The sequence below is a fragment of the Cetorhinus maximus genome, chromosome 2 (genome assembly GCF_964194155.1).
Source record: "Cetorhinus maximus chromosome 2, sCetMax3.hap1.1, whole genome shotgun sequence".
NCBI lineage: Eukaryota > Metazoa > Chordata > Chondrichthyes > Lamniformes > Cetorhinidae > Cetorhinus > Cetorhinus maximus.
This window is the reverse complement of record NC_135880.1, coordinates 144,976,307-144,995,715: the sequence shown is the minus strand read 5'-3', so window position 1 is coordinate 144,995,715 and position 19,409 is coordinate 144,976,307. Positions and strand designations below refer to the sequence as shown.

The window sequence follows — 19,409 nt, the reverse complement described above, 5'->3', positions numbered from 1 at the left end:
TTCTTTCATTGTCGCTGGGTCAAAATCCTGGAACTCCCTTTCATACAGCACTGTGGGTTTACCTATACCACATGGGCTGCAGCAGCTCAAGGATGCAGCTCACCACAACCTTCTCAAGGGCAACTAAGGGTGGGAAATAAATGCTGGCCCAGCCAGTGAAGCCCACATCCCGTGAAGAGTGATTGCAACCACGTTGTGGTGCTCTGCATCTCTTTAGGCCCAACTGACCAGGCTTGAGCCCTGGAGAGGGCACTCCAGTTCCACTGCAGAGCATAAACACAACAGTGTTAACTAGGAGAAAGCAGTTATGAGGGATAAACCCAAATCAATTGGTGCAGAGAACAGATGCCACAGGCTGTCTCCATAGATGCGAGGGACAACTGCAAACCACATGTCAACTATCACACGTTCAGCTAGGCAGCCCCCAACTCGTAAGGTGCTGACCCCACCATGGTCCACCTGCTTCAATGATTACTCAAGAGCCTGCTCAACAAGTGAACCAAATCTATTGCACCAGGCAGACAAACAAACAATAATAACATGAAAGTACATTAGATGCTGGGATGTACTTCTCAGAATAAATAGTCAACCTATTTCCCAAGTTCCTGATATGTCCAGCAAGTGCATACTTTCTACAAGTGTTTAAAAGGAAACTGAATTAGTTCTTGAGTGGCTCACAAACTTCCATATGGACAAGGGGTGGGTCATTTTGGGTTGTGTATTCCAGCCAGGTGGTCTCCTGAAATATTCAGTGTCAGAAGAATTTGCCATGCTTTTATACTAAATTAGTCTGAGGCTTTTGAGAGCACTCGCAGAAGATTGTGTGCATTTTTAAAATGTTCTTTCATGGCATGGGAGTGTCACTGGAAAGGCCAACATTTGTTGCCCATCCTAACTGCCCTTGAGAAGGTGATGGTGAGCTGCTTTCTTGAACCGCTGCAGACCATGTAGTGTAGGAACACCCTCAGTGCTGTTAGGAAGGAAGGGAGTTCCAGGATTTTGATCCAGCGACAGTGAAAGTGTGGAGATATAGTTTCAAGTCAGGATGATGTAGAAGTTAGAGGAGAACTTGCAGGTCATGGTGTTCCCACACGTCTGCCGACCTTGTCCTTCTAGGTGGGTTTGGAAGGTGCTGTCTAAGGAGCCTTGGTGAGTTGCTACAGTGCATCTTGTGGATAGTACACACTGCTGCCACTGTGCATCAGGGGTAGAGGGGGTGAATGTTTAAGGTGGTGGATGGGTTGCCAATCAAACAGGCTGTGTCCTGGATCATGTCGGGCTTAAGTGTTGTTGGAGCTGCATTCATCCAGGCAAGCATAGAGTATTCCATCACACTCCTGACTTGTACCTTGTAGATGGTGGGCAGGCTTTGGAGAGTCAGGAGGCGAGTTACTTGCCACAGGATACCTGGCCTTTGATCTGCTCTTGTAGCCACAGTATTTATACGGCTAGTCCAGTTTAGTTTCTGGTCAATGATAACCCCACTGGTGTTGATCGTGATTCAGCAACGGTAATGACACTGAATGTCATGGGGTGATGGTTAGATTCTCTTTTGTTGGAGATGGTCATTGCTTGGCACTTGTGTGGCACAAATGTTACTTGCCACTTGTCAGCCCAAGTCTGGATATTGACCAGGTCTTGTTGCATATGGGCACAGACTGTTTCAGTAACTGAGGGGTCACAAATGATGCTAAACATTGTGCCATCATCTGCAAACCCAAATTCTGGCCTTATCATGGAGGGAATGTCATTGATGAAGCAGCTGAAAATGGTTAGGGCCTAGGCCGCTACCCTGAAGAACTACCGCAACAATGTCCTGGGATTGAGGTGATTGGCCTCCAATAACTACAACCATCTTCCTTTGTGCCAGGACTGATTCTAACCAGTGCAAAATTTCCCATTGATTCCCATGGACATTCATTTTGCCAGGGCTCCTTGATATCACACTCAAGAGGCAGGCGGACGGGCAGGCGGGGGGGAGGAGGGGGCAAAAGAGCCCAGTTTTCAACCTGTTTCCTCTGCTGAAAACTTTGTAATCTCTCTGCACCTTGGCCTGTTATACTTTACCCATTCTTTATTTCCAAGTTTTGGATGGATCTATGGCACCCATTGTTTCACCATCCAGCACTTTGCAATTTGTCTTTTCTTTAAACAGTGAAAATTTTGATGGGTCTCTGATTTATAGGAAATACCACTCTCTTCGTACTCCCTAGGGTGACTTGTTTCTTTTTTCACCGTCACCTTGGAAAGTTGCCTTGCATTTTTAAGTAGTTTGTTCTGTCTCGTATCAAATTGAAACATTTCCAGTCAGTTGAAAGTTGAAAAATCATATTTTCAAAAATAAAAGGGGCATAGCCTTGTGACAGATTTGACCTGATTTTTGTGGACAGGACATTCCTGGACAATTTTCTACATTGCCAGGTAGATACCAGTGTTGTAGCTGTACTGGAACAGCTTGGCTATGGGTGCCACTACTTCTGGAGCGCAAGTCTTCAGCACTGTTGCCGGGATGTTGTCAGGGCCCATAGTCTATGCAATATCAAGTGCACTTGGCCATTTCTTGATCACATGGAGTGAATCAAACTGGCTGAAGGTCATTTGGGCATTGAAGTTTAAAGTCCTCGTATTCTGTGGCCTGTGAATCAGGAACAATAAGGTGTCCGTCGTACTTAAAAATAACCTAATTGACATAATTGTTATCATCCTGGACGAGGTTATATGATTCTCTGCATGCTTCTTTATCAATCTTCGTAGCCATTTGAGTGATAGGTGAATCAGCTGGGGATGATGCGGAGCTCAGGAGGAGGCCGAGATGGATCATCCACTCAGCACTTCTGGTTGAAGATGGTTGCAAATGCTTGTTCTTGTCTTTTTCACTAATGTGCTGATCTCCCCCATTATTGCCGATGGCGATATTTGTGGTCTCCTTCTATTAATTGTTTAATTATCCACTGACTGCACTGCTTTGTTCTGATCTGTTGCTTAGCTCTGTCTATTGCATGTTGCTTCTGCTGTTTGGCATTCAAGTAGTCCCGTGCTGTAGCTTCACCAGGTTGACATCCCATTTTTCGGTATGCCTGGTGCTGTGCCTGGCATGCTCTCCTGCACTCTTCATTGAACCAGAGTTGATCCCTTGGCTTTACAGTAATGGTAGAGTGGGGGATATGCCAGATCACAAGTTTACAGATTGTAGGTTTTCAGGGGCAGGGATGAGTGGTTTGAGTGAATGATAACCATAGTGCACAGAGGTTACATCCAGCCAGGATCGGAATCAAATGGGCCAAACCTGTATTTGTCTAGGATCCTTTTTCAATGTTTATACAGAGACCATTCCATGAATAAAATATATTGCAAGTTTTCTTGAATATGTTAATACTTGGTTCAATTCAGTCTCTCGGCCTAGATTTTCCAATTATAATGGCTGATGCCCATTTAAAATGAATAGCTTACTGTTGGCATTATGACTGGAAATCTAGGCATATGGCACATCAATGAAGCTACAAACTGTATTCATGTACAAAGCTTCATATCAAGTTGTCTATGCAACATTATAGCTTCCTCCAAAAGGCTACCAGATTAAGCTGCCAAAGAAATACAATCTAAAGACGACATTTTAACCGCATGTGGAATTTGAGAGTTGTTTTATTGTTCAACATCTTTCATGACTGATGTAGCAGGACTGTAGAGCTTGGATCTGATCCGTTGGTTATGGAATCGCTTAGATCTATCTATTTATTCAATTATTCAATCTTATCATTCCCCGAGTGTCTGTACCATCAGTTCTTGCAATATATTTCAACTGCGTTTTTGTACATATGTATTTTAGTCTAAATGCATAGCCTAGCAGAGTCTTAAAATCATAAAATTATAGATCATAGAATGCCTATAGCACAGAAGGACACCAACCAGCTTGTCATACCAATGCTGGCTCTCAGCAAGAACTCACCTTGTCCCGCTCACCCACCTTTACCCCATCACCCTGCAATTTTTTTCAATTTTCAGATAATTATCCAATTCTCTTTTGAGGGCCTCAATTGAATCTGCCTGCATCACACTCTCAGGCTATGTTTTCAGCCATCTGCTTATTATTCTTTTATAAAAAGCCCAAGGTCCAGAATTAGGTGCAACAGGACTACATTTTCTGTTTCTGCTGTCAGAGGGGTTTAAAAAGTACTGTTCAAAGGGGATAACATAGAAACATAGAAACTAGGAGCAGACCATTCGGCCCTTCGAGCCTGCTCCACCATTCATTATGATCATGGCTGATCATCCAACTCAATAGCCTGCTCCCGCTTTCTCCCCATACCCTCCGAACCCTTTCGCCCCAAGAGCTATAGCTAACTCCTTCTTGAAAGCGTACAATGTTTTGGTCTCAACTACTTTCTGTGGTAACGAATTCCACAGGCTCACCACTCTCTGGGTGAAGAAATTTCTCATCTCAGTCCTAAATGGTCTAGCCCATATCCTCAGACTGTGACCACTGGTTCTGGACTCCCCCACCATCAGGAACATCCCTTCTGCATCTACCCTGTCTAGTCCTGTTAGAATTTTATAGGTTTCCATGATTTCCCTCTCATTTTTCTGAACTCCAGCAAATATAGTCCTAATTGACTCAATCTCTCCTCATATGTCAGTCCCGCTATCCCAGGAATCAGTCGGGTAAACCTTCGCTGCACTCCCTCTATAGCAAGTACATCCTTCCTCGGATAAGGAGACCAAAACTGCACACAATATTCCAAGGCCCTGTACAATTGCAGGAAGACATCCCTGTTCCAGTACTCGAATCCTCTCGCTATGAAGGCCAACATACCATTTGTCTTCTTTACCACCTGCTGCACCTGCATGCTCACCTTCAGCGACTGGTGTATGAGGACACCCAGGTCTCGTTGCACATTCCCCTCTCTCAATTTATAGCCATTCAGATAATAATCTGCCTTCCTGTTTTTGCTACCAAAATGGATAACCTCACGTTTATCCACATTATACTGCATCTGCCATGCGTTTGCCCCCTCACTCAGCTTGTCCAAATCACACTGAAGCATCTCTGCATCCTCCTCACAGCTCACCCTCCCACCCAGCTTTGTGTCATCTGCAAATTTGGAGATATTACATTTAATTCCCTCATCTAAATCATTAATATATATTGTGAATAACTGGGGTCCCAGCACCAATCCCTGCGGTACCCCGCTAGTCACTGCCTGCCATTCGGAAAAAGACCCGTTTATTCCTACTCTTTATTTCCTGTCTGCCAACCAGTTTTCTATCCATCTCAAAACACTACCCCCAATCCCATGCGCTTTAACTTTACATGCCAATCCCTTATGTGGGACTTTGTCGAAAGCCTTCTGAAAGTCCAAATAAACCACATCCACTGGCTCCCCCTCATCAACTCTACTAGTTACATCCTCGAAAAATTCCAGATTTGTCAAGTATGATTTCCCCTTTCATAAATCCATGCTGACTCTGTCCGAATCTGCCACTGTTTTCCAAGTGCTCAGCGATTAAATCTTTTATAATGGACTCTATAACCATCAATTTTACACTAGAGCTCTTTTGAATATTAAATATTCAACATGAGACACTCATCTTTTGCATTCTCATTTTACTTGTCTCAGCTTCATCATGTCCCCAAGACTAGTTAATTAACAGATATATTTTTGAGAAAAAAATTGATTCGCATGCATTTACTATTGTTAAAATGGAAAGCGGGAGCAGAAAGTGCAGTAAAATAAAAATTTATTGAGGTGGGGAAGAGGGTATATTCCATCCGAAGATCTCTCCACCCCTCCTCACCCAAAGTGTTGTCCCATTACTGATCTCAGCTCACAGCTCAGAAGCTAAGTGAGCACCGTGCTGATGGTGCCAATGCCTCCCTTAAACACTACTGAATACTTTCTGAAGACCCTTCATCCAATGTTCCTTCCCTGTGACCTCCAGATGTAGCTGAGATCAGGTATTCCAAAGTATGATAATCAAACCCATATATCACAGTTCAGCACATTTGTAATCAATCATGAAACAGCACCATACAATAGAGCTTAGAGTTTCCCATTTAAATTGGATATTTCAGTAAAGTTCACCTAATCCAGCCAAGAAGTTATTTAGAATGGTTGATGTGTTGGCATTTTTCTGTGAGATGGTGGTCATGGATTTTCCTGTCAGTCTAGAAAGATTGAACAAAAGAAGAAAAAAAACAAAATCAGAAATGCTTTGGACACATTTTAATGCAACCAAAAACACCCATAATTCACATTTATCAAGTCCAAACAAGTGATGCACAAAACAATTTGGCAAGTTACATGGGCATGAAAACTGACGACAAGGTCACTAAACAGTCAGACCTTTATTTAAAAAAGCTTGCAAATATAGGGGGCCAAGTACTACAACTTACAGGGCTTTAACCAAATTATCACTTTAAATACTTGCGCAGTATGTAAAATCCATGTTGGCATTAATGACCGTCAGCTATTCTCAGGTTTTTCCCATTATGCACAGACATAACATAAGAAAATATGGAACATGATAGGCCCCATCAACCTCAGGATCAGTGTACTATCATGCATGCTTTCCAAATTATTTAGTCATGAGGAAAGTAAATGATTACACATAAAACTGCCAAAATTATAAAACCCTATGAACAATCCTCCATGGAATCACAGTATTGCAGCAAGAATGTTAGGCAACTTAAACATTAGACCCTACATTATTCAACTCTGGCCATCACACTTCACAGATGATCACTCCATGGGCCAAGAATTAAAGGAACGGTGTCCTCTGCAACGTATGTTTTCGAATGTCGGCTTTCTAGGGGTCAAGTAAGTTAGGCTCCTTTCTACGGGAGCTTGGGCATTGCAGCGCAATGCCAGCAGAAGGTCTCAAAAATTCTTTATTCTATAAGATTTCTTTACATCTCGACTTTCCAGCATGTGAGACCTGTTATTGCCTTTCTAGCGTGTTATATCTATTCTTGTATATTAATAAAACATGCTGCAGTAACAGCACCAATTCCCTTTCAGTAACTAATGCTGGTTTGGAAGTTAAGGTGTGAAGTCTTGAGTGTAAATGAAAATTTACAACGGACAAGTTTAAAAACCACTGCTGCGGAGGGCTCAATTATTGCCATCTACACTTTGAAGCCTTAATTTCCTTCTTATAAAGATATTTATCCAGAATCTGAGACAGTTTTAACTATTTTTAATGTGAATTTATCCCCACAATTAAATGAGAGGGGCATTCTTCTCATCTCACAGTGCTCATGAATTTGCAAAGTAACCTCAATCCAAATTAAATTACCAAATAGTGTCCACTTTTTACATTATTTAAAAAGCTGAAGCATATACTTCGACACTAATCTGTACAAGCTCTTGTAAAAATAATTCCACTGCACTACTCAAAAAGGAGGAAGGACTTCTTGCATCTGGTCAAATTCCTTGCTCAATCAACACCAGCTAAATATTGGTCCATCTGATCAGGCCCTACAACTATATCTCGGGAGATAGTGGCATTGTGGTGCTGTCTGGACTGGTAATCCAGAGACCCAGGGTATTGCTCTGGGGACCTGGGTTCGAATCAATGATCCCTCTGCTGCATGCAAATTGGCTGCTGCACTCACTTGCAGAGAAACAGGGACTGCATTTTAAAATAATTAAGTGCAGATGAAGAATTTGGGGCATCTGAGTAAGACAATGTGCTGTATAAACCGTTGCTCTCTTTTTATCTTTCTGCGAGTGAAGTAGAATTCAACCCCGTAAGTCTTTTATCAACAACACAATGCTTAAATCACAAAACATCCTCCTCTGCACTATTCCAAATCCACAAATATCCTTTAGAAGGTAGGGTGTCAAAAATTCTATGAGATGTTAGTTCTTCTAACAATGGAGGATTAAAATATTCATGTTAATTTATCAAATGTCCTCAAAATAGATCCCAGTACGTATTTAGCCTTATCAGCAGCTGGTCAACAACAGCCTTGTCCCAATACTTCTCCATTCTGTGCACCCAACAGTTTAAGTTATCCACATTAAAATCCATTTGCAATTCTTTAACTTAGGCACTTAATATGTCCAGATCTTTTGATATTAATAAACTCCTTTAAGAAGCAGGAAGTGAAGAGAAAATTTGACAACTCAGAAATCATAGAATCATAGAATGATGCAACAGAAAAGGAGGCCATTTGGCCCATTGTGCCTGTGTCAGCTCTTTGAAAGAGCGACCCAATTAGTCCTGTTCCCCATATTCTCGCCTTATTCCTTTTCAGTACTTATCCAGTTCTCTTTTTAAAATGTTTGAATCTGTTTCCACCACTCTTTCAGGCAGTGCATTTCAGATTTTAGCATCTTAGTGTGTATTTTACTTTGGCCTCTAGTTCTTCTGTCAATTACCTTAATTGTATGTCCTCTGATTATCAATCCTTCTGCCATTGGATAGTTTCTCCCTATCTATTCTATCAAAACCCTGAAGTGATTTTGAACCTTTCAATCAAACATCCCTTTAACATCTCTGCTTCAAGGAGAACAACTCCATTTTCTCTAGGCTCTCCATTTAACCATGGTCTTTCCTCCTTAGTACCATTCAAGTTAATCACTTTTGAACACTCTCTGAAGCTTTGGCATTGTTCTTGAAGCTTGGAGTTCAGAATCGCACAAAATACAGCTGTGACATAACCAGTATTTTACAATGGTTTAGCTTAATTTGCTTGTTTATATACTCTATGTCTCTATTTATAACACCAAGGACCTTTATGCCTTTTTAAAAGTCCTCTCAACTCAGACCGTCCTGTTCAAAAACTTGAGCACATGAGTACTTTCACAATACTGATATACAATAATATGACAAAGAAGGCCAAAATTCAAATTCATTAAAACAAAAGACAAGAGCTTTATTTAGAACAACAACAGCTTTGTTTAATTCTTCAACATCCTCACAATAACTGCAGGGGATAGGAAGAGAGAGAGCCTGAGAGAAAACAGTGCAAATTTTCTAATTTTATAAACAAATACCAAGCACCTGGAGTACTGTATGCAGTTTTGGTCCCGTTACCTTGGGGAAGATATTATTGTCATAAAGGGAATGCAACGAACATTCGCCAGACTTTTTCCCGGGACGACGGGACTGTCCGATGAAGAGATTTGGGGAACTGGGCCTGTATTGTCTAGGGTTTCGAAGAATGAAAGGTGATCTCATTGAAACCTACAAAATACTAAAAGGGATAGACAGGCAAGAAGCAGGTAAGATGTTTCCCCCAGATGGGGAGTCTAGAGCCAAGGGAAACAATTTCAAAACAAGGGGGCAGCCACTTAGGACCGAGCCGAGAAGGAATATTTTTACTCAGAGGGTTGTGAATCTTAAGAATTCTCTACCCGAGAGGGCTGTGGAAGCTGAGTCACTGAGTATGTTTAAAGCAGAGATTGACAGATTTCTAAATACCAATGACATAATGCAGCATTCTTCATTGCAGTGCCAGCCAGTGGCAGTGCCCATTGATGCTAAGTGCAGCTCCATGACCAGTGGTGTAGTGCTCCACAGCAGAGCTCCAGCGCCTCCAAGCAGGGCCTGGAAAACAGTGCAGCGGAGCAGGGTGCCGGGGCCCCAGGGAGGAAAGGCTGGCTGCGAGGTCAGAGGATGCCAGGGAGGAGAGGCTGGCTAAGAGGTCCGGAGTCCCGGGAAAGAGAGGCTTGCTGCAAGGTCTGGGAGTGAGCTGCTGCAGAGTGGAGCTCTAGGTCGTGGGGGGCCAGGGGTGGGGCAGGAAGAGACTGACTGCTGAGTGCAGAAGTGAGAGAGCGCACGCACACATGTGGCAACGAGCGAAAGCGAGCAAGCGTGGGAGTAAGCAAGGGGAGGGGGAGCATGCCTGCGTGTGAGAGAGAGAAAGAGAGAGAAAGAGAACAAGAAGGAGCGCGCTCACACGCTCTCTCTCTCTCCTGGGCGCTCCTTCTCTCCCTCTATTTCTCTCTCTCTCCCGTGCGGAGGCGAGGGCGCGCATGATAGAGCAGCAAGAAAGAGGGTGCACGCGATAGAGCGGCGAGAAAGAGGGCATACGCGATAGAGCAGCGAAAAAGAGGGCGTACACGAGGCTGACAGAGAGAGAGAGCAAGCATGCGGGAGGTCCGTTTGATCCAGGAAATAGGCCTGCTTCTTCAGGAGTGAGACAATCCTGATAGCGACCTCCACACAGGGAGGTGCTACCTGGCATTTCAGTGCAGTTGGCTACTGGAAGTGTTCAAGAGGCAGCAGCCATCGCAATATGATGTGGCGTACAAGAGTACGCCACCAGCTCACCGCAAGAAAGAAGCACATTCTACAGGTAAATCCCTCACCCTAGCACAGAGGCAATGCCAAATCAGGCCACTTCAAATCTGCATTGCCCCAGAAAGAACAATGTATTCTGCTTTTTGATTAATGCTCTTTCTTCTTTTGTATTATCGCAAGCAGGAGTGAATCAGGCAATGGCCTCTATTATAGTCGTTGATATGGCTCTCACACTGCAGATTTTTTTTGTTAAAGTGGTCCTTGCTTGAAAAACAGTAAAGATCACTGACAGAGAGATATGGCGATAGTGTGGGGAAAAAGGCACTAAAGTGGATGATCAGCCATGATCGTATTGACTGGCAGAGCAGGCTCGATGGGCTAAAAGGAACGTAGCAAGCAAGAGTAGATCAATGTTACTATAAATTGACCACTTTGTGATGAAAATGTTAAATTTATGCAATAGAAACATTTGTGACGCTCAAGAACCATGCAAAAAAATGAAATGGACTGGACTTTAATTCTATCCCATTGTAATCATCTGAATGGAAATGCTATCAAAAGGATGACCAGACACTACTTCAACGGGGAAATGAACAGGAACAGTCAGGAACTCACTTGAAACTAATCCTGATAAAAGTTGTTACAATCTTGGACGCCAGTTGCGACAACCATTACCATGGTTTTGCATCTTGCCAGGCCTTTGTGACATATCCATATCTTTTTTCAGGGTTATTGGCTATACTCCAATCGTATCATTTTCACATCAGATTGTTTGTTTTAACTGCCTTCTAATGAATTACCTTAAATGCATTGAATTTCATTTTTAAATGTCACACATTGGCGCCCATCTTTAATGAAAACTAGAGTATAAATGAATGATCACAAAGAGAATATTGCTACGATGTTCACAATGTTATCTCAGAATAGATGCGATAGATATAACTATCAACTGATAAAACAATTCTAACGTCCTTTACTCCAACAGTCATATCAGGTCAATTTTAAAAACTTAACCACTAAAATCTCTCCAATATTGAAAAAATACCCATATACAAATACCACCTTCCATATTGGTCATGCATAGTTCTAAAAGCTGGAGTCCCAGTACTGCTTCCTGTCAAGCTTCACTGATCATCAAACCCAGGCATCATTAGTATGTGCTTAATATATTGAGCCACCTTCAGCCTTGAAACAAAAAAATACATTTGTAATCTACGTGTAGTAGATTAACCTGAGTGTATCAGGGTCTTTACTGATAACATTGTAAGGAGGTCAGGTTTTTACACACATGAAGAGAGTTTTTTTGGAATACTTTATTAAGAGCATTTCCAAACAGGAGATCGATTCAGCAGTTAGGTGAGATTTGTTTAGTTTGCACTTTGTCTTTCACTTTGACCATCCTTTTTATTGGAAAAGCAACCCAAATCTGGTTTTAGGAACAGAATAACTTGAAAACAGTCTGATCAAACAAGGACATTTTGAAAGCTGAAGTTTCCTATTCAAGGTATAACTGGTTTGAAGATAGAGCTTAAATAAGTGACAGTTTCCATTAGATAAAATAATATTGCTACATAATTTTAAAATTAGGATGCTTTTGAATTGATGCAAGTAATGGCTCTAAGTCAAGTGAAATTGGCTGCGAGTGATTTAACCTGACACACAAAAGCACAAGACCAGCTCCACAAACAGAGAAAATATCGACTGTTCCGATCACAGGCATAAGAGTTTTTTTAACCAATTGCATTTAAATATGGGTTATGAAAACTTGTGTACATTGTGTATTTCTTGATAAGTATTCCTTCAGACCAATGATTAAGGAAGCCGTGCTAAATCTAGTTCTGGGGAATTAAATGGAGCATGTAACAGTGGGAGAGCATTTGGCAAATTGTGATCACAATATCACTAGGTTTAGAAAATAAGACAAAACCTTTTTCTGAAAATACTCAACTGGAGGAGGATCAAGTTCTTTAAATATCTTTAAAATTATGAAAGGTATCGGTAGAGTGCACACAAAGAGTGTTTCCACTTGTGAAAACTATGGCCATCAATACAGGATAGATCCCAAGAAATCAAATAGGGAATTCAGAAGAAACTTCTTTCCCAAAGAGTGATGATAATACGGAATACACTACCCACAGGGAGTAATTGAGACAAATAATATAGATGGATTTAAGGGGAAACTAGATAAGCAAATGGAGGGTTGCGATGATAAATGTGGAAGAATGGGAGTAAACACATATAGAGTATAAATCATGGACTGGTTCAGTCAAATGGACTGTCTCTGTGCTGTTGATTCTGCGTACTTATGTAAAGGTATGCTTTTGATCTTTCCAATGACATTTGAATAGAGAATAGTGATAACATGATTGAGAGAATTAAGAGGAGTTACTCAGTCCAACAATGTGAGGGAACTGAAAGGGATTTAGATGTGGGCATTAGACCATGATTTAAAAAGATACTGAAATAAATACAGAAAGAGATAAAAAGAACTTGTGTTCAAGTTCCTGAAATTCTTTTCCATGCTCAGTTGTTAGGAATACTGAATATGGAGCAGAATTTAAAAGCAACTGCCTGGTTGTTTTCCTCCTATTAACACTTTGGTTGCTTTAACTGTTTGTTTTTAAACAGTTAAAGATATTTGTTTTCACCTGATCAATAATTAACTAACTTCAAAAGGGGCATGCTTTTCAGTGGAGATCACAAAATAAATAGTAAATGTGTCACCCGTACCGAAATGTTTGGGCACCTCCATATCCAACACGGAAGCTATCAGTTCCCTGAACACAGGTCTCCCTGGTAATACCGCCACACACCACCAAGTAAGATTACTAACATCACAGGACTATTTCAATGATGCTCAGCATCTGACACAAATCTGTTAACAACAGTGACAATTGTCTGGTTTTGAAGTTTAAGAGGTGCTGTGGCAGCCTCCTTTATTCAATAGCATTCAGTGAATCTCTCCCACATGGCCAGCAAGGTATAACTACACCAAAGCAGGGATCCTTAGACATACAGGGTGAGTCTAAGGAATTGGACAAAACAGGATATGGCACAGAATGTATGACTTATTTTTCCCAAATAAATTAAATGCCAGGGTTCAGAAATATAACAACCCTTCAAAGTGGGGTTGGATATATAAAGATGACTTGCATTTATATACTCCTATTCATGGCCACCAGACATCTCAAGAGTCTTAAGTACTTTTTGAAGGGTAGTCATTGTTGTAACATAGGGCCGCGGGAGCTATTTTGCACTCAGTGAACTCCCACAAACAGCAACGTGATAATGACCAGATAATCTGATATTTGGGTTATTGATTAAGGGCTAAAATTTTGGCCAGGACACCAGGGAAATTTATTTGGAAAAATAAGAAAATGGTACAGACTGTGTTGTGTCATAACTCCCCTTCTCTTCATTGAAATAGTGCTGTGGGATCTTGCATCTACCTGGGGCAGATGGGACGAAGGTTTAGCATCTCATCCAAGGGACAGCACCTCCAACTGTGCAAGCACTCCCTCAGTACTGCACTGGAGTACCAACCTTGATTTTTGGGCTCAGGTCCTAGACCCTTGTGACTCAAAGGTGAGGGTGTACCAACTGAGCTTTGGGCTGTAACTTAAAATCTGATTATCTCAACCCTGAACTTTCTTTTAAATTTTATTTTAATGATGCTTTGCTTTCTGACACATTTGAGTTTGACATGATCAAGTCTTAACATCAAGGTGCCTGTCAAGCATAATTAAAAACAGATCATTTTTGACATACTACTTAATATTTCAATTTGCAGGGCTATGGGGAAAGAGCAAGGGAGTGTGACCCAAAGTGCTGGTATAGGCAGAATGGGTTGAATGGCCTTCTTCTGCGCACTGTGATTTCATGAATGCTTCATACCCTATATGGTAATGCAAAAAGACAATCAAATGGACAAAAATGAAGAAAATACTGTTCGCTTATCAATAATTAGGCAACAGGCATGTAGAAGTTATTAAACACATATACAAGTAAACCTTACAATCTACCTCCAACTCTACTGAAAAATGTGTGTAGGTCTGATCCCTTAATAATAAATGTGAAACTATAGAAAGAGTTGCAAAATAAAGTGCCAATAAAATTCTACTCAGCAGTTTCAATATCATAGGCAAAATCAATTAAAGCAAATTGGATAATTTTGCAGAACAGCCTAGTTTTCATTTAATTCATTAGATAAACTGGTCAACATCTTTAAGTAAACGAGAATCACCACAAATGCCCCCATCAGGCATCCATATATTCTAGTTAAAAACAATTCAAGGTTCTTTTACCTCCCAAATGCATTTTCTCTATAGTATCTGCTTCTATAGGGTTGTTTTGGCAATTCCTGCAAAGCAAAGAGATAAATTTAAAAATCTAACATTTTGTCACTGCAATATTCATTACTTTCAGCACTTCTTCACATTTTCAAAGCAGATACATTTACCAAACCCCTTCCTTCCACACCCGATCTCAGCCCACCACCTCAGTAAAAGCTCTCTCGTCTCAGAGTCAAAACAGTGGGGTCAAGCCAAACTCTAGAGACTTGCACACACAATCTAGGTTGACATCCCAGTGCAATAGTGAGGGAGTGCCATCTTTTGGATGAAACACGACCTCAAAAAGATCCCATGACACTATTCAAAGATGAAAAGTGGAGAATCTCCTGATGTCATGATCAATATTTATACCTGAACCAACACCATCAAAGAAAAGTCCGCCTCATCATTACTTCACTGCACATAACACAATCCACAAACAGCAAGTTGATTGCTGTATTTCCTATGTTATAACAGTGAATGCTGTTCTAAAGTCTTTTTTCCAATGTACTTTCTTCATAGAATTTGTAAAAATACAAGACATAACAGTTCAAATTTAACATTACATAAAGATCAGTTTCTTTGTACTGCCTCACTATACTTGCCATGACAAGTTATGTTTACAAAGTAAATTTACATTTCATGTCAAACATTATCTGGTGCATACAGCCTGAGCGTTTTTAACACAGTTTCCAGCTCTTGGATATACAATAACGAAAGGGCTTTAGACTGTGGTCTTTCCCCATTGAGCCTTTACTGTCCCAAGTTTTAATATGCTCCTCAGCGCATAGTCCTGGATCTTGGAATGTGCCAGTCTGCAACATTTAGCCATAGACAGTTCTTTGCACTGGATAATCAACAGGTTTTGGACAGACCAAAGAGCATCTTTCACCGAGTTCATAGTCCTCCAGCAGAAGTTGATGTTTATCTCAGCGTGCATTCCTGCCAAGAGCCCATAGAAACCTAGGTCCTGTGTTACAGAGCTGCTCAGGATGGACCTCAACAAAAACCTCTGCATTTCTTTTCGGATCTGCTTTGCAAAGGCACACTCCAACAGTCTCTTCCCCACCGCAGCTGCTAAGGGCAACGTGCATTGGTGCAGAGACTCCAGGCAAGCAGAAGGATCGATGGGGCTTGGGGTGGCGGTTTCACCTTCAACCAAGCCTGGCCTTGGTGTTTGAAAGTTCTGGCAATGAGACATTCCGCAAAATGACTTATACAGAATGCTCAGAGAACCATCTGGCAGGATCCACCATCTCCTTTCCCAGCAGGGCCGCAAGGACGTTACGTTTGGACCACAGTCTGATGGATTTGTGGTGCTTTCTTCACAAACTTTGCAACAAGGGACAGGTGGTACAACACGGTCCAACTGAATCCAAACCCATTCTTCACAACACCAGGGAAAGGTAGAACCTCAGCACATAGTGACACTTGGTGTTTCGTACTCTGGCTCGATGCAGAGCTCAATGCAGCCATGTAAAAGTAGCCATCAGGATGAGGGTGATGTGGGGTACATTTTTGCACCCTTTATCTAGGAGGTTTGTACATGTCGCTACAGAAACAGTTCAACTTCGATCTCCAGATAAAGTGGAAGATGGCATGGCATAGGAGCAGGGTTTGGGCCAGACCTGCACTACGGAGAGCAACACCTCGCACCTGATGACCAGGTTCTTACCAGCAAAGGAAGAGGAGCTTTGCTTCCACATTCCCAGTTTCTGTTTCACTGTGGCTATATGCTCATTCCAGTTTTTGGCACACACACTGGACCCTCCAAAGCATATCCCCAGTCTGGGAAATGTGTCCTGCAGTCAGCATCACTGTGAAGCAGTCTGGGAAGAGTGTCCAACAGTCAGCATCGCAGTGAAGCAGTCTGGGAAGAGTGTCCTGCAGTCAGTTTTTGTTGAAAATAACAAGAGTGAGATCACAAGACAGCACTAGAGAGATCAGAACCAGCAGGGAAGCTTCAAAAAGTGACCTCAGCACAAAGGTTAGAGCTAACTGATGAGTAGTGGGTAAGTGTTTTTCTCCAGTTTAAAACAGATTAAGCTAAGGAAAGGTAAGAGTTCTAGTTTTTATTTAAAGTACATAAATAATTTAACTTTTTTTAATGTATTTAACTTAAAGTAAGGTTTTTTTTCCCAACGAGAGGCATGGCAGGGCAGTTCAGTCCCGTGTTATGTACCACCTGCAACATGTGGGAAGTCCTAGACGCTCCTTGCGCTCTGACTGACCACATGTGCAGGAAGTGCCGCCAGCTGCAGCTACTTGAGCTCCGAGTTTTTTTGAGGCACGCTCATGGCACTGTGAGTGGCTCAGCTGCACAGGAAGGGGAGGAAAGAGGGGAAGACCAATAGTGACAGGAGACTCGACACTCAGGGGAACAGGCAGGCGTTTCTGTAGCTGTAGACGTGACTCCAGGATGGTATGTTGCCTCCCTGGTGCCAGGGTCAAGGATGTCACTGAACAGCTGCAGGGCATTCTAAAGGGGGAGGGCAAACAGACAGAGATCGAGGTACATATTGGTACCAGCGACATAGGGAGAAAGAGGGATGAGGTCCTGCAAGCAGAATTTAGAGAGCTAGGAAGCAGATTAAAAAACAGGACCTCAAAGGTAGTAATCTCAAAGGTAGTAGATTACTTCCGGTGCCATGTTCTAGTGAGCATAAAAATAAGAGGTTAGCCCAGAAGAATGCGTAGCTGGAGAGATGGTGCAGGAGGGAGGGCTTTAGATTTCTGGGACATTGGGACCATTTCTGGGGGCGGTGGAACCTGTACAAGGCGGACGGATTGCATCTGAACTGGAATGGGACCAACATCCTTGCAGAGAGGTTTGCTAGTGCTGCTGGGGAGGGTTTAAACTAACTTGGCAGGGGGATGGGATCCTGAGAGGAGGTTCAGCAAGGGGAGATGCACAGTCAAAATGAGAAGAGAAAGCAAGTGAGTCTGGGAGGCATAGAAATTATAGGCCAGTTAAGGCACAAGGGAGTTTGGCAAGGTTGGATGGTATTTATTTTAATGCAAGGAATCTGACGAATAAGGCAGATGAGTTGAGGGCACAAATAAACACATGGAAGTATGATGTCATTGCTGTCACAGAGACATGGTTGAGAGAGGAGCAGGATTGGCAGCTCAATATTCCAGGGTATAGGGTCTTCAGGCGAGACAGGGAAGGAGATAAAAGAGGAGGGGGTATCGCAATATTGATCAAGGAATCAATTACAGTAAGGAGGGATGACATCTTACAAGGCTCCTCAAATGAAGCCATATGGGTAGAACTTAAAAACAAAAAAGGAACAATCACATTGCTGGGCGTGTACTATAGGCCCCCAAACAGTCAGAGAGAAATAGAAGAGCAGATATGTAGGCAAATTTCAGAGAAGTGTAAAAATAATAGGGTAGCAATAGTGGGGGATTTCAACTTCCCCAACATTAACTGGGTTAGTCATAGTGTGATAGGTTTAGAGGGAGCGGAATTCTTAAAATGCATCCAGGAGAGCTTTTTAAGCCAGTACGTAGAAGGTCCTACAAGACAGGGGCGGTCCTGGACTTAATTTTAGGGAATGAAGCCAGGCAAGTGGTAGAGGTGTCAGTGGGGGACCATTTTGCAGATAGTGATCATAACTCCGTTAAACTCAAGGTTGTTAAGGAAAAGGACAAGGATGGGCCAGAAATCAGAGTTCTAAATTGGGGGAAGACCGATTTTAATAAGATCAGATATGATTTGGCCAGAGTGGACTGGGAGCATCAACTTTTAGGTAAATCTGCATCAGAGCAGTGGGACTCACTCAAGGAGGAAATAGGGAGAGTACAGGGCCAACATATTCCAGTAAAGATAAAGGGTGGGACCAACAAATCCTGGGAACCCTGGATGTCGAGGGATATACAGGGTTGGATAAAGAGAAAAAGGGAGGCTTATGGCAGATACCAAGAGCTCAAAACAGCGGAAGCCCAAGAGGAGTATAGAATGTGTAGGGGGGAACTTAAAAAGGAAATTAGGAGAGCAAAAAGGGGGCATGAAAAGACATTGGTAGGTAAAACAAAGGAAAATCCAAAGTTATTTTACAAGTACATTGAGAGTAAGAGGATAACCAGGGAAAGAGTAGGGCCCATTAAGGACCACAGTGGTAATTTGTGTGTGGAGCCAGAAGATGTAGGTAGGGTCCTAGATAAATACTTTGTGTCGGTGTTCACAAGTGAGAGGGACAACATGGGTATGGAGGTCAGGCAGGACTGTGATATAATTAAAGAAATTAACATAGAAAGGGAGGAGGTTCTAAGTGGTCTGGCAGGCTTAGAAGTAGATAAATCTCCAGGCCCGCATGAAATGTATCCCAGGCTGTTAAGTGAGGCAAGGGAGGAGATAGCAGGGGCACTGGCAATAATTTTCAATACCTCTCTGGCCACAGGAGAGGTGCCAGAGGACTGGAGGACAGTCAATGTGGTACCGTTATTCAAGAAGGGAGGAAGGGATAAACCAGGGAACTACAGGCCAGTCTAATCTCAGTGGTGGGGAAACTATTGGAAGCAATTCTGAGGGGCAGAATTAATCTACACTTGGAGAGGCAGGGATTAATCAAGAACAGTCAGCGTGGCTTTGTTAAGGGGAGGTCATGTCTGACCAATTTGATTGAATTTTTCGAAGAGGTGACCAGGTGTGTAGATGAGGGCAATGTATTTGACGTAGTCTACTTGGACTTCAGCAAGGCTTTTGATAGGGTCCCGTATGGGAGATTGATAACGAAGGTAAGAGTCCAAAGGATCCAAGGCAATTTGGCAAATTGGATCTAGAATTGGCTGAGTGGCAGGAAGCAGAGGATGATGGTCGAGGGG

General features: G+C 42.3%; 1 protein-coding gene across 3 annotated transcripts in view; it reads right to left on the bottom strand.

Moving 5' to 3' along the window:
* Window positions 1–19,409, bottom strand: part of LOC144698597 (uncharacterized) — a 147,771-nt gene that overhangs the window by 108,908 nt on the left and 19,454 nt on the right. For all 3 annotated transcript variants that reach the window (XM_078570501.1, XM_078570502.1, XM_078570503.1), the window contains exons 2-3: window positions 14,553–14,608; window positions 6,081–6,163 (exon numbers count right to left, since the gene is read on the bottom strand). In XM_078570501.1, the coding sequence (XP_078426627.1) occupies window positions 6,081–6,163; window positions 14,553–14,608 (139 nt within the window). The remainder of the gene's footprint in view (window positions 1–6,080; window positions 6,164–14,552; window positions 14,609–19,409) is intronic.